The sequence below is a fragment of the Prionailurus viverrinus genome, chromosome D1 (assembly GCF_022837055.1).
Source record: "Prionailurus viverrinus isolate Anna chromosome D1, UM_Priviv_1.0, whole genome shotgun sequence".
NCBI lineage: Eukaryota > Metazoa > Chordata > Mammalia > Carnivora > Felidae > Prionailurus > Prionailurus viverrinus.
In genome coordinates this window covers 99,762,697-99,775,657 of record NC_062570.1, presented here as the reverse complement: position 1 = coordinate 99,775,657, position 12,961 = coordinate 99,762,697, and the positions used below count along the sequence as shown (strand labels likewise).

General features: G+C 47.0%; 1 protein-coding gene across 15 annotated transcripts in view; it reads left to right on the top strand.

The window, feature by feature from the left end:
- Nucleotides 1–12,173, top strand: part of CELF1 (CUGBP Elav-like family member 1) — a 75,155-nt gene extending 62,982 nt beyond the window's left edge. For 13 of the 15 annotated variants that reach the window (XM_047824138.1, XM_047824144.1, XM_047824139.1 and 10 more), the window contains 5 exons: nucleotides 1,278–1,406; nucleotides 1,742–1,852; nucleotides 2,528–2,713; nucleotides 5,083–5,226; nucleotides 5,618–12,173. In XM_047824138.1, the coding sequence (XP_047680094.1) occupies nucleotides 1,278–1,406; nucleotides 1,742–1,852; nucleotides 2,528–2,713; nucleotides 5,083–5,226; nucleotides 5,618–5,745 (698 nt within the window). In that variant the 3' untranslated portion in view covers nucleotides 5,746–12,173. The remainder of the gene's footprint in view (nucleotides 1–1,277; nucleotides 1,407–1,741; nucleotides 1,853–2,527; nucleotides 2,714–5,082; nucleotides 5,227–5,617) is intronic. The other 2 variants (XM_047824132.1, XM_047824131.1) reach the window with 2 other exon arrangements.
- Nucleotides 12,174–12,961: the final 788 nt, after the last annotated feature.

Here is a 12,961-nt window from a genome sequence, read left to right as displayed (position 1 = left end):
TCTCTATTGAGGAGGAAGATGGAAAAAGAGGTGTTAGCATGTGTGGGCTATCTGAGGCCGTTTTGATAAGGAGAAGATTGCAGGAACTCTTTATTTCCACAATAACGTGACTTTTCCAGTGAATCTGTAAAGTCTAAGAAGAAATCCATGCAAATGACTTACCCAGAAACTGCTGAAATCTAGGCAGTTAATTTACCTCTGTGTCTTATACGTGTTAATTTCTTAGGTGAATTACCTTTTGTTGCTGTTAACATGCATAGAAAACTTAATTGACAAATATCCGAGTTGATGACAAAATGGGGCTCCACAGACAAAAGTAGGGCCATCAGACAAGTTAGTGGAGGTAGGGAGTGGAGCAGTCCCAGGGCCTCTGCCCCTAACCCTTCTGCAGTGGGTGAAGGCCCAGCAAGTGTATTTGAGAAAGGGGTAGTCTTAGGTGAACTGCATTTTAGTGTGTGAGAAATTTTGATAGTGGTTCACTTTGTCTTAGGGACCTGGAGTTTGGTACGTTTTTCGAAAGTTGCTAAGTTTTTGGAAATCTCTGTTGTAGTTTCGTTTTTTATTCTTCCTAACTCTCCCCGCAAACCACTTCCCATCTGCTTTTCCATGGTCCAATAAATGGTTTGCAACACACTGTCGGTGCAGTTCAGATTTCTTGTTCCTTTTAACTGTTGCTTGGATTCTACTTGGAGGTGTTTCCCCCCCCCACCCCCCCGCATTGTTTTTCTCTCTCTTCTTTCTGATGAGTAATCTGCTATTAAAGTGGTGGTTTTTCCTTAGTCTTTCTCCTATTGCTGTTCTCACATGTATTCCCCTCCTGTCATTCCTCCTTTGGCCACCTGAATCCTGCTGCATTTTCTGCCTGTCCACCTCCGCTGGAAAGAGCAAATCCCCCATAAAGTGAGAGCGAGGGGCTCAGATGCAGTCCTGCTCTGTGCCATAGGTTTTGTCATTTGTTGTTCTCTTGGACACCTGGTGTGATGGTAGACCACAGACCTAACCCTCTCCTGGTTTCCTAATTGCCAGTGCCTGTTGTGAATGTTCACTTGGGGTGTCATGCTGTTGGATTAGATATCTCTTCTCTGAGGAAATGATGTCAAGTTTCTTAATGAATTGAGTGATATCTGAATCTTTTTTGGAGCCTTGTAGTATTACTTGTAAGGTTTATCTAGAAGAGGTCCTTTTGGGACCAGCCTTCACCAGTGTGTGCGGTCATTGCTGGAGTGGTTACGAGGAACCTTTATCTGCTGGCTGATCTCTTGCTTTGGATGTTGCAGGGTTAAATGCAATGCAGTTACAGAATTTGGCTGCCCTAGCTGCTGCAGCTAGTGCAGCTCAGAACACACCAAGTGGTACCAATGCTCTCACTACATCCAGCAGCCCCCTCAGCGTACTCACCAGTTCAGGTAAGCGTGTCACCAGAACCCAATGTGCCTTGTGCAGAATCCCAAGAGAGGGGTCTGTCATTCTGGAGAGTGGTTAACATCCCTTTCCAAAGGGGTCAAGATTATGAACAGTTAATTTTCAAATGTCATCTTGTGACTTAAGAGAAATCTCACAGTTTTGAGTTTGTTGTAACTGTCATTTGACTCTGTGTCCCACAGTGACAGTTACCAGAATCAGTAACTGAAAACCTCTTTATGAAGAGAATACTTGAGTAGTATTACTCTTGTGCTTTGGTTCCTGTTGACATGAGGAGCACGTGTTGGCTCAAGTTTAACACTTGGGTTTCTGGTCACAGGGTCCTCACCGAGCTCCAGCAGCAGCAGCTCTGTCAACCCCATCGCCTCCCTTGGAGCCCTGCAGACATTAGCTGGAGCAACCGCAGGCCTCAACGTCAGCTCTTTGGCAGGTAAGAGACAGCCCCTGGATGCCATCAGGCCATTCTTTGTTCAGGTAGCACATCTTAGGGTCCCCAGTGGAATGAACAAGGTGGCCCGGTGAAGTTAGGAATAATGGTGGGATTTCAAGTCAGACCTGAGTTAAATCCCACCTCTGCTCCTTAACTAGCTATAACCTTATACCCCCTTTCTAAGGTCATTTTCTCATCTGTGAAGTGGGAGTAGAATACTTTGAGGGCTGTGAAGTAAATGAAAACATAGGTAAAGTGCTGAGCTCATGGCTTAGTACAGTATCAGGCACATAGAATTTGCTGCTGTTTTGATGATAGGGTTTACCCACATCTTGTCGTAAACCACACACACCCCTTTTAGTCTCCAAATATGGGATGCTTATTTTGCCACATTCCAGCTTTGTGAGAAAGTAGCAGAAAGCCAGAGAGAAAATGGAGCAGGTCATGTGTAAGTGTTGTCATGTCTCACACAGGTAGGAAGAATGTAATGGGGAGAGCCACACCTGCGTGTGGCATTTTTTAATGTTCCCATTGGCAGTAAGGCCTGGTGAGTGTCCTGAGACCTGACCAGTCAGGGAGAAGCTGAGAGAGAGATAAAAGGGAAAACCTTGGAGTCGTGTTTGGCGTCAGTCAAGTCTTCCCAATATGTTAATCCTGCTCTTCCCCACAACCAAGGGATGGCTGCTTTAAATGGTGGCCTGGGCAGCAGTGGCCTTTCCAACGGCACCGGGAGCACCATGGAGGCCCTGACGCAGGCCTATTCGGGAATCCAGCAATATGCTGCCGCGGCACTCCCTACTCTGTACAACCAGAACCTGTTGACACAGCAGAGTATCGGTGCTGCTGGAAGCCAGAAGGAAGGTGAGTGCGGAAGGACGACGAGGGGGTCGCTCTCCCCACAGGTGGAGCTGAAGGCAGGGCAGAGGCCAGGAGGATCGTTGAGGTGGTCAGATCAGTGCTTTTCTTTGGCAGTGTCAAGGGTAGACTGAGAAGTTCTGTGCTGAGAAGTGTGCTCTGCTTTGGGACTGTTCTCTGGATGTGGCTTACATGAGAACCTGTATTTGCCCTCCTGTAATCTGGCTGCAGGTTTTAGATGAAGAAGCATACTGACCTTACCGTGTGACAGTATTTTGACAATCTGTCTTTGTTAAGAAGTCATCTTTGTGGATTATAAATTTCTCAGAGGATATCTTCTGTCAAGGTGTCCCTTTTAAGCTCTCTTACTTGGCATTTTCCTCATTTTCTGATCTGTGCTTTTCCTAATTAACGAGGCACTGAAGGTGACGGGACAGAAAATTATGGCCCGTGGGTTGATGGATTGGGAAGTGTGTGCTGTGGCATAAATGGGATTAAATTCAGGAGAGACTTTTCTAGGCAGAAAGAGGCGTGAAGGTGGTTTGTATCAATAGAAAGTCCTGCTGACACCTCTGTGCTCATACTTGACTGGATTTCTGCAGCCCAAAGCTGGCAAGGTTTAAGCACTGATGTGGGGAAAAGACACATAGCCTCTCTCGCCATGGCAGCAAGGACTCCTGGTACGGTGCATCCTCACCTGCTCTGAATCAAGATGCTTCTGTACCTAGGATATGGTAGTGGAGGAACTGGAAGAACTATGGAGATGGACAGAATAAAGCAGGAAAAACATGAGGTGTTCCATATGGTGCTCTGAAGACTGATGAATGGGAAAGAGGGATGGGGAGCACCAGAGGCACAGCATTTTGTGTAGAATGGTCAGAGAAGGTCTCTCACTTGCTGTTTAATCAGAGACCTGAGGAAGTAAGCTAGCAATGCATACATCTAGAGGAGGAAGGGTAATGCGGGCAGAGGAACACCTCTGTTTCATCAGTGCAAAGGCCCTGATGCAGTAGTGTTCTGTAATGTGTTTGGTGACAGCAGGGAGGCTGGGTGGCTGGAGAATGGCTGGACTGCAGTTATAATAAGTTGCCTTTGGTTAGAAAGTCATTGAGTGTAAATGGTTGGAAGAAGAAAGCACATTCTGGTTTTGAGCTCAGAGTTAATCATAGATACCTTTTTCTTTTTAAATGTTACTTTTTTTTAAATTATTTTTTATGTTTTTGAGAGAGAAAGAGACAGAACATGAGCAGAGGGGTGGCACAGAGAGAGAAATTAGAAATACAGAATCTGAAGCAGGCTTCAGACTCTGAGCTGTCAGCACAGAGCCTGACGCAGGCTCAAACCCACAAGCTGTGAGATCATGACCTGAGCCGAAGTTGGACACCTAAGAGGGAGAGAGAGTGTGCACACGTGGGAAAAGGGCGGACAAAGAGGGGGACAGAGAATCCGAAGAGGGCTCTGTGCTGACAGCTGAGAGCCTGATGCGGCGCTCCAACTCATGAACCGTGAGATCATGACCGGAATGGAAGTCAGATGCCTAACTGACTGAGCTACCCAGGTGCTCCAGTCATAGGCACTTTTTAAAATGTAATTTCTTTTTATTGAGGTATACTATACATGTGGTAAAATTCACCCTTTGGGAAGCATACAGCTCTGTGAGCTTTGATGAATGCATACAGTCATGTAACCACCTTTACAGATGGAGAATGTTTCCATTGCTCCCCCCACCCCCGCAATTCCCTCATGTCCCTTAGTCATTCCCGGCCCCCACCTCCTGCCTCACAACTGCCAATCTCTCTTTGCTGTCCCGATACTTTCTAGCACAGTTTGGAAACCTGTTATGTTTATAATCTCTCTCTACTTCTTTTTCTGTGTTTCTGTACAAGTCTTTAGTCTCCAGTTTTATTGCACCACACGCAAGTCTGCCTAGTTTATTGTCTCAGCACTTGCTCCTCCCACAAGGTCAAATCCTAACACGCCTTAGTGGGAAGGAGTCTGTTTCAGTGATTGCCCTTTAGTTCCTGTTTCGTATTTGGAGAATCTGTAGTTCTCCAAATGAATTTGTGTGTTGGGACACAGACTGTTTTAATGCAGGTAGAAATGAGAAGCAGTGGGGGGTAAGTTTGACACTGATACTGAAGGCCTTTTTTTTTTCTCTTCTAAATGTGTATTTTTGAGAAAGAGGGAATGCGAGTAAGAGTGGGAGAGGGGCAGAGAAAGGGAGAGAGAGATTTCTAGGCAGGCTCTGTGCTGATAGCGGATCCCATGACCCTGGGATCATGACCTGAGCAAAAACCAAGAGTCGGACCCTCAGCCAACTGAGCCACCCAGGGGCCCCAACACTGATGCCTTTTCGATCACTGGGTATTTTGAAGGTCCAGAGGGAGCCAACCTGTTCATCTACCACCTGCCCCAGGAGTTTGGAGATCAGGACCTGCTGCAGATGTTTATGCCCTTTGGGAATGTCGTGTCTGCCAAGGTTTTCATAGACAAGCAGACAAACCTGAGCAAGTGTTTTGGTATGTTGGCTTCTCTTTTGGTGTCGGGAGGGTTAAGTGCCTTTACCACTGAGAACAGAAAGGGTCTGAAAGCAGGAAGAGCAGGGTTTGGATTGGGTTACCATTTAACTCAACCTTGGGCAGATCAATTTTTTTATTGCTGTTTATGGATGATGGATTTCTACCCATACTGTTGCTCCGGAAGTAAAAATAATGTATGGAAATAGTTGGTCAGAAAACTTAAAAGTGCCATGTAGAAGTCAAGTGGTACTGTCGGGAATCTAATTTGTTTCATGTGATACAATTTCCAGAATTCTTGTCCCTGCTGAGAAATTTGGGATTTGAGACTATGCTCATAAGATATCTCTTGGCTCATCATGTCCCTCACCCAGGTTTCTGCTTGGATACACAGGTTTTGTAAGTTACGACAATCCTGTTTCGGCTCAAGCTGCCATCCAGTCCATGAACGGCTTTCAGATTGGAATGAAGCGGCTTAAAGTGCAGCTCAAACGTTCGAAGAATGACAGCAAGCCCTACTGAGCGTGCTCCCCTCTGAGACTGGAGTGAGAGGGTCTTCTGGTAAGTGGGGGAGGAGCACCCTTAATGATTCGAAGCCCTAAGGCTGTGTGTTGACAGCCCTGGACCCTGATCCCTGCCACTCTCGCAGGCACAGCTTGCCCCGAAGACTCGGCTTCTGCCTTCTGTGGGAGTTTCGCTTCGTACAGAGGACGAGTTTGTGCTTTGGTTTCCAGTGTTTTACTTTGGAGTTTAGGTGCCATATCCTGAGTTTTTTTCTTTATTTAAAGTTTGCTGTGTTTGTAACCAGTGTGTGTTGAGAAGGACCAACATCAAACCGCCCTGGGGGGAGGAGGGGGAATGGAGAAGCATTAAAAAAGATCAGACCTTTCCCCACACTACCCCAAGAGAGGACTGAGTGAAACCAAAAATTGACCCCAGAATCTCCCTGAGTGCGAGAGTGGGTGAAATGAGAACTAGTGCCCAAGAGCCTTTGGGGGGGGGGGGGGAGGGCAGAGGCGAGGCTGGCTTTGGAGGTGAGGACAGTGACCCACATCCATTGGCCCCAGGAACCAGAGGCTGAAGTGCCTCCATAGCTATCTTCTGGGGAGTTATTGAGTTCTTGCCACCTGTTTTTCAGATTCTTGTGCAGAATTTCTGCTGCTCTTTCCCAAGAAGGGGAAGACAGTTCTGTGGAAATAAAGCATTTGTTAAATTAGCTTGACATAGGCAACATGCAGGGAGACATCACCCATTACCGGCTTTTCCAGCCACCCATTGGTGTTGGATTGGCTCCGGCTGGCTGATGGCTGTTAAGGAGAAGCAGCCAGTCAAAAAGATCGTTTTTAGGTTATTTCAACACCATATTGTTAGACCACGGCCCATTTCTAATAGGTCCCTTTAAACAAGGTCTCTAGGCAAGACACTGTCTGGTTTCCTTCCTTGTAGTTGACCACAGCAGAGTGTCACTTCCATCCCAAGCCACAGTTTTCTCATGAGGGTAGACCTAAGAAGAGCTTACAGTATCTAGCTTGAAGGGGGCACCTCTCCTGAGCAGAGTGATCAAAAGCCATTGAATTGGGGCGGGGGGGAGCCTTCTTCTTGGTGTACCTGAACCAGAAGGCACCTTTAAGCCAGAGTGCTGCATTTGTCAGCGGCCAGCACTTATCCGTAAAAGGATGAGAAATCTTTGCTTGCCTCTGTGGTTGAGGGATCCCAGATGTGGTATTCCTGCCCTCCCTCCGCCGCCCCCCCAAGACAGGCCCCTCTTCTAACCACTCCAGCCCCTTCTGCTCTTGGGGACAGAGGAGACAACAGGACGTTTACAGCCTCCATATGGATTTAGTGTTCATTTACCTCAGTATTACCATGTTCATTTTTGTCCTCATGCTTACAGTTAGCTCCCTGCTGCCTCCCACAGGCATCACTGCGGCTCTTGCCTGTGACCCACACAGCCTTTGGGCCCTTCCTCTGCTCCAAGAAATGCTGTGGGGCTGGAGAGCCAGAAAGGACGCGCTGTTGGGAATGTGCACCTGGGCAGAGGTAGCCCTGTTGGGATATGACTCTTAGCCAAGGCCAGGGACAGGGTCCCTGGGATCTTAAGCCTCACAAACATCGGTCCTGACCCCTAACAGCAGAGATGAGATTAAAGGGGTTGCCTTGGTATTAAGTCAGATGGGGACTCTCTCCTTGTCATGCTGTCCCTTTGGGTCACAGACAGGGATTGACCGTCTTGCTGTTGTACAGATAGTTTGGTGGTGTTGGATTATCCCATTGAAGCAGGGACAGCTGTTCCCTTCTCATAGTGATAACTTGGGTCTGTTGTCCTCTAAGAAACGTGAAACATACTTCTTAAGCTGAACCACGTAAACTTGAATTCCGTGCACTGGGAGAAATGTGTCCTGTGTTTCAAGGATAAAACTGTTCCAAAGGCTTCCAGGGTCATGATGGGATTTTTTAAATAAATGCAAAAAATAAAAATAAAAAAGAAAAAAGAAAAAAAGAAAAAAATGCTAGGTTGGGGAGGCGCTGTTCTGAATCCCAACCGGCTGGAACCAAGAATGTCGTTTCTATTTTTATAGAAGTTTTATACAGCTCCGGGGTGGAGAATATTTATTACCTAAATTATATCTCTGGAAAAGGCCAGGATTTTGTAGAATCCAGAATGTGATTGTTGTACACACAGGGTGCTGTGTATGATTGAAACTACTGACTCTCTGTGGCCCGTTTGCAGCCCAGCTAATAATCTGCCAGAGGGGAAGGAGTTAATGCTGTGAATTGGCGGAGGAGAGAGCTGTGCTCCCCAGGGTGCTGCCGGTGCTGTGATAGCTGACCTTCTGTTCTGTCTTCCTCCTTGGCCATTATGGGGTTTTCCAAAGCCCAGAACTCCACTCCCTCCCTACTTTCTCTCCCATCCCCCTCCTCCCCCATTTCACAATTATTTGTCCATGGATTTGTCCTGGGCTCCCGGACCTTCTGAAATGCCTTTTTGAATAATATGAAAGGCAAAGGTGCAGTCAGCCCACCTTTGATAGCAGACCCAGAGGTTTCATACCTGCTTGTGAGTTCTCTTTTCTAAAAGGAGCATGTGCCACAGCAGGGCCCTGGGCTGCCACAGCGGCCAGCTGGTGAGACCAGGCACTTCTCTCTGTTCTCCTCTCTCCTGCCCAGCGAGTGAGCACAGTAGCACTGCCCTTGAGCACAGTTCTCTCCCCAGGCCAAAGATGGTTTGTGAAGAAGCTGCTCCCCTATAAGTCTCACGGTGTGGAAGGGTTCAGTTCGGAGAGTGGAGACTAGCAGTCGAGTCTTAAGCAATCCTTTTCTGTTGTGTGGGGGTTTCACTTACATAAATGTGTTTTCTGCTATAGTTTTGTTTCTTACTTGGGTTTTATCATGAAATTGATTTGCCTTGAATGCAGCCAGACACTGTCTCCTGGGTCCCACATGAGTGGCCAGGGCCTGTGTGGAAACTAAAAGCTTGGATTTCTGGAAACAAAAGGCCATCCCTGTAGAATTGAGGAGAAATCCTGGCCCTCTCCCCTAGAGAGTTCCCCCACCCCAGCCATGGTCTTCTATTTTCTCCTGGGTTTGAGGAGTGGGGAGGCTGCACCTCTGCTCCACCAGAGAGACCTTACCTTCTTCCTGGGACGAGTTGGGGCGCCTCGGGAAATCCAAGCCTTAGGTTCCCTTCTGTCTCTGGCAGTTGGATGTTTTCTTGGTGTCCTCCATGTCCTTTTTGACTTTTCCCTGTGTCCATTGTTAGCATGTGCAAAAGTTCCCTGTCATTACCCAGCCCCCGCCCCGCCCGCCTCCTCATTTCAGGGCTGTACACAGTGAGTGTTCCTTTTCTCTCTCTCTCTCTGTTTGGATGTATTGCTCTGTGTAACTCAGTGGGTCTCCCTCTTTCTGGTTTGTTTTTTTTTCTAGATTCCTGCCGTTTGTTCATCGTTGTGCCTAAAGCATGTCGATGTGGCGTCAAGTACATCGTCCAAATCCCTGTCTCTTCAGCTTCTCTGATGCTTGAACTCTCACCTTTGACCTTGTGTTGACCTTTGATGCTGACGTGTATTTTTATTATGTTTGTTTCTTTCTTTGTTATTTCTTTTTTTCTTTTCCTTTTTTTTTCTTTTGTGCTGCCAAATTGGTTTTGCTAGAACGACTGCTGAAGGGGAAATATTTAAACTTGCATTTGAATATAAAAAAATCTATTTTTCTAGAACTTCATAAGATAACCACTTGATTTTGTGATTCCAATTCTTTGTAACTGTCTTCAGAGCAGCCCTACTAGCACATACCGCGTGGTGTTTGTATTTCTGTGAACACACAGCCAGTCCGTTTCTAGGCTTTGTTTCTCTGTGTGCTTAGTTTTAAAGACAACTTTGAAGTAAACAATGAAATAAAAGATGTCACTAAAACCTTTGAGGCTCCTGAGCACATTTTGCTGATATAGTTTGTGGGGCTTGAGGAGACCGCATGTGTTCTTTTTGTTTTTCTGAGTTCTCAACTGCAGAAAACACCTGAACCCCTTTCCTTTTTGACCGCAGGCTGCAATTTGGGCCCCAGCCAGCCCTTTTTCTTTTTCTTTTGTGGTTCTTCCCTGTAGTGACCCTGCAGGGAGCCTTCAAATCCCTCTGGCCCCTTCCCCTCAGCCCCGCTGTGCCCGCCTCCATGCTTGTTCCTACAGTCTCCACAGCAAAATGTGATGCTTTGATTTTTTTTTTGTTTTTGTATTGTTTTTGTGTTTTTTTGTTTTGAATTTTTTCCTTTCCTACTAAGATTATGCCCAGAAAAAACAAGTTTTGCATGTTTCCTGCTGTTTCTTCACACCTTCGTATATATCACCTTCACCTCTCTGTTTTCTATAGTTTGTGCAAAAACTGACCGATTTAAAAGGGTTTCAAAGAAGCTGTTTTAAATTGTTGTGGGGTTGATTATTTTTTTCAAGATTGTATTGTTTTATTTTGAAGTGGCAACTTTCTCCTCTATTGCCCTTAGAGCGTTTGCCTGTGCACTTAGACTGTCACCTCATGTGGCCTCCAGGCCTCAGCATTGGGGGGGGGTGGGGGGGGGACGGCGGAAGCTGGCTGCTCTGCTCAGAGATGGGTGGGGAGGGGGCCTGGACAGGCACGAGGAGCAGAGATAGAACCCAGAAGGTGGCCGCGGGTGGGCAAGAGGTTCAGCGCATTAGGGGTAGTGAGTGTCCCTCAGCCCCGAAGAAGGAGGGTGCTCTTAACCACTCGGAGGAGGCCATCCATGCACTAAGCGGCAATATACCTGCCAGCGCTTTTCCTAGGTGACAAGCACAATACTACAGTCTTCACACTGTTTACAGCCCTGGGCACCAACTACCCCACACTGGCTCTTCACCACAGCTCTGCTCTTGCTTAGCTTAGTGGGGTGGGGGTGAGGGCAGGGATTTGTTGTTTTTGTTTTTGTTTTTGTTTTAATTGGGTGAAGAGCCAAATAGCTACTGTCCCTGGGTGCCAGGCAAGCCAGTTCCTTGGTTCCCTGAGGGGAACTTTGCTCTCCTCTCTTGTGGCACCATCCAGCCTCAGGGTCTTAGGGACTTGAGTAAGAATGTGAATGGCAGAGGGAGAGGCCAGAGGAGACTAGAGGTCACGGGATGGATCTGTGGAGGTAAGAGGTTGCAGAGGGAGGAGTTTGTGATAGATTCCACCCAGACCTAAGCTGCTGGCGGGTGGGAGAGCTGGGAAGTAGGATTGTCCAGGGAATGGTGAAGAGGGGTAGCTGAGGGACGGGGGGTGGGGGGGGGAGGGGGGTGGGGAAGGTAGAAGCACTGTTAGCGTCATCCATGCAGGGGTTGATGAAGGAAGGGGTCCTGGCAGAGTTTCTTCTGTGGGACCCGGCGGGTTGCCTAGTATTATGCTTGAGGCCACTCTTACTAGGAGGAAAGGGCGGCCAAATGGAGGCCCAGTGTATGGTAGGCTGCTTAATTTCCTGGAAGGGGTGATTGGATGGAAAGAGGCCAGGAACCCCAGCCTGAGCGAGACTGCCGTGCACCCCACAGTCTGACTGCACAGAGCCGCCTCTGTTGGCAGAAGGCGCCGAGGCTCCCCTTCCTGTGTATTCAGAATCCGTGTTTGCCAATACATTTTGCTTTCAATTCCAAGAGGAGCTCTGGGAAAACCTGTGGATAAAACCAAATGCCAAACGTTGGACGTTGTTTCCTTTTCCTTTTCTCTCTCTGATTGTTTTAATTGTTCTGTGGTGGTTTTAATGGATTTGAGACCCTGGAGCGGCAGCTGCCTTTCTGATTTCCAGCTGCTTTTTGTGAATAATTTAAAAAGAAAAAAAAAAAAGAAACTTTACATTTTGGAGACAAACCTGTGTGAGTTTTTTATTGGTACAAACGTTGTATTTAACACTAGGGGTTTTGTACAGTTTTTTGCCTTTTCTACTAGAAAACAATGTAAAGTGATTTCACAATGTGAAGAGAAAAAAAATTGCCACTATGACCAAACGCACAGTCTGTTCTGCAGCAACAACGGGATTCAATCAACTCAAAGTCGTGATTCAGCCGTAGAAATGCTTTTCCTTTACCTTGTTTGAGCTTTCCTTTCTTTCCTGTTTTGATTTGCAAAAGAAAATGTCTTTTCTGTGTGAACTTGTGTTGTACTATGTAGAAAATTATGGATTTTACTTTAATGGTTTAAAAAAAAAAAAGGGCAAGAAGAGCCTTTGTCGCTTTTCTGACCTGATCACAGAGTTTGTGTAGTGGATTAAAAAAGAAAAAAAAAATTGTTACAAGTTTGGAGCAAGGGAGTATGTGTTTAAAAGGAATCTCCTTCCTTTTTTTGTGTGTTTTTCCTTTTGTCCCAACGGGGAACCTAAATCTGTTTTAATTGCACAGACACACGGACAAAAAGTCATTTTGTATCTGCCAAGTGTGGTACCTTCCTTTGTTTATTTGCTATTAAACTGTTTGAGAAGAATTGATGTTGTCTTCAGAGTTATTATTGATTGTTGGGGTGGTCAGTGGGGTCCTTGGGGCTGGTGGGGATGGTGACGTTCCTGAAGAATGGGTGGGTACCCCGATAAGGTTTTGTTTTGATGTGCCTGTTTCATGGAACTGAACTCACCAAAGGCTCCTGAAAGAACGTAACTTCTCCCCAGAAAACTACCTTCTCCATTATTCCGTATTCTTCCACAACATTCCTGCTGATACAGGAGCATCTTCATGGATGTGAGGGCGATCTGGCTGCGACATCTGTCACCCCGTTGATCGCCAGGGTTGATGCGGCTGATCTGGCTGGCTAGGCGGGTCGCCTTCCTCCCTCACTGTTCCATGTGCGTCCCTCCCGAAGCTGCGCACTCTATTGAAGAGGACGGCCTTCCCCAATAGAGGAGGACCGTTCTTCGGTCAAGGGTATGCGGGTAGCTGTGCTCCCCTGCTAGAGTCTCCAAACAAGCTCTCAGGAACATCTTCAAACTTTTGTGTAAATGTTAATTTTTGTGCTGCTTCCATTTCTAGTAGCGGCTGCCACGCTGCAGAATTGGCTAGACCAATGAGTGCAGATCCCCTCTCTGGGCTGTGGAGTTTTCCTGCGCGCCAGGGAGGCAGCCAACCAGCACCGAGTCCCAGAACAGGAGACCCGTACTGTCTGGGCCTTTAATGCTCCACCACAAAGTGATTCAGCTCCTGTCCCCTTCATTCTGACCTCGAAACAAGGTCACAGAAGGGCATCTCTAGGATTCCTTGAGTTTTCTACTAATTCTAGAT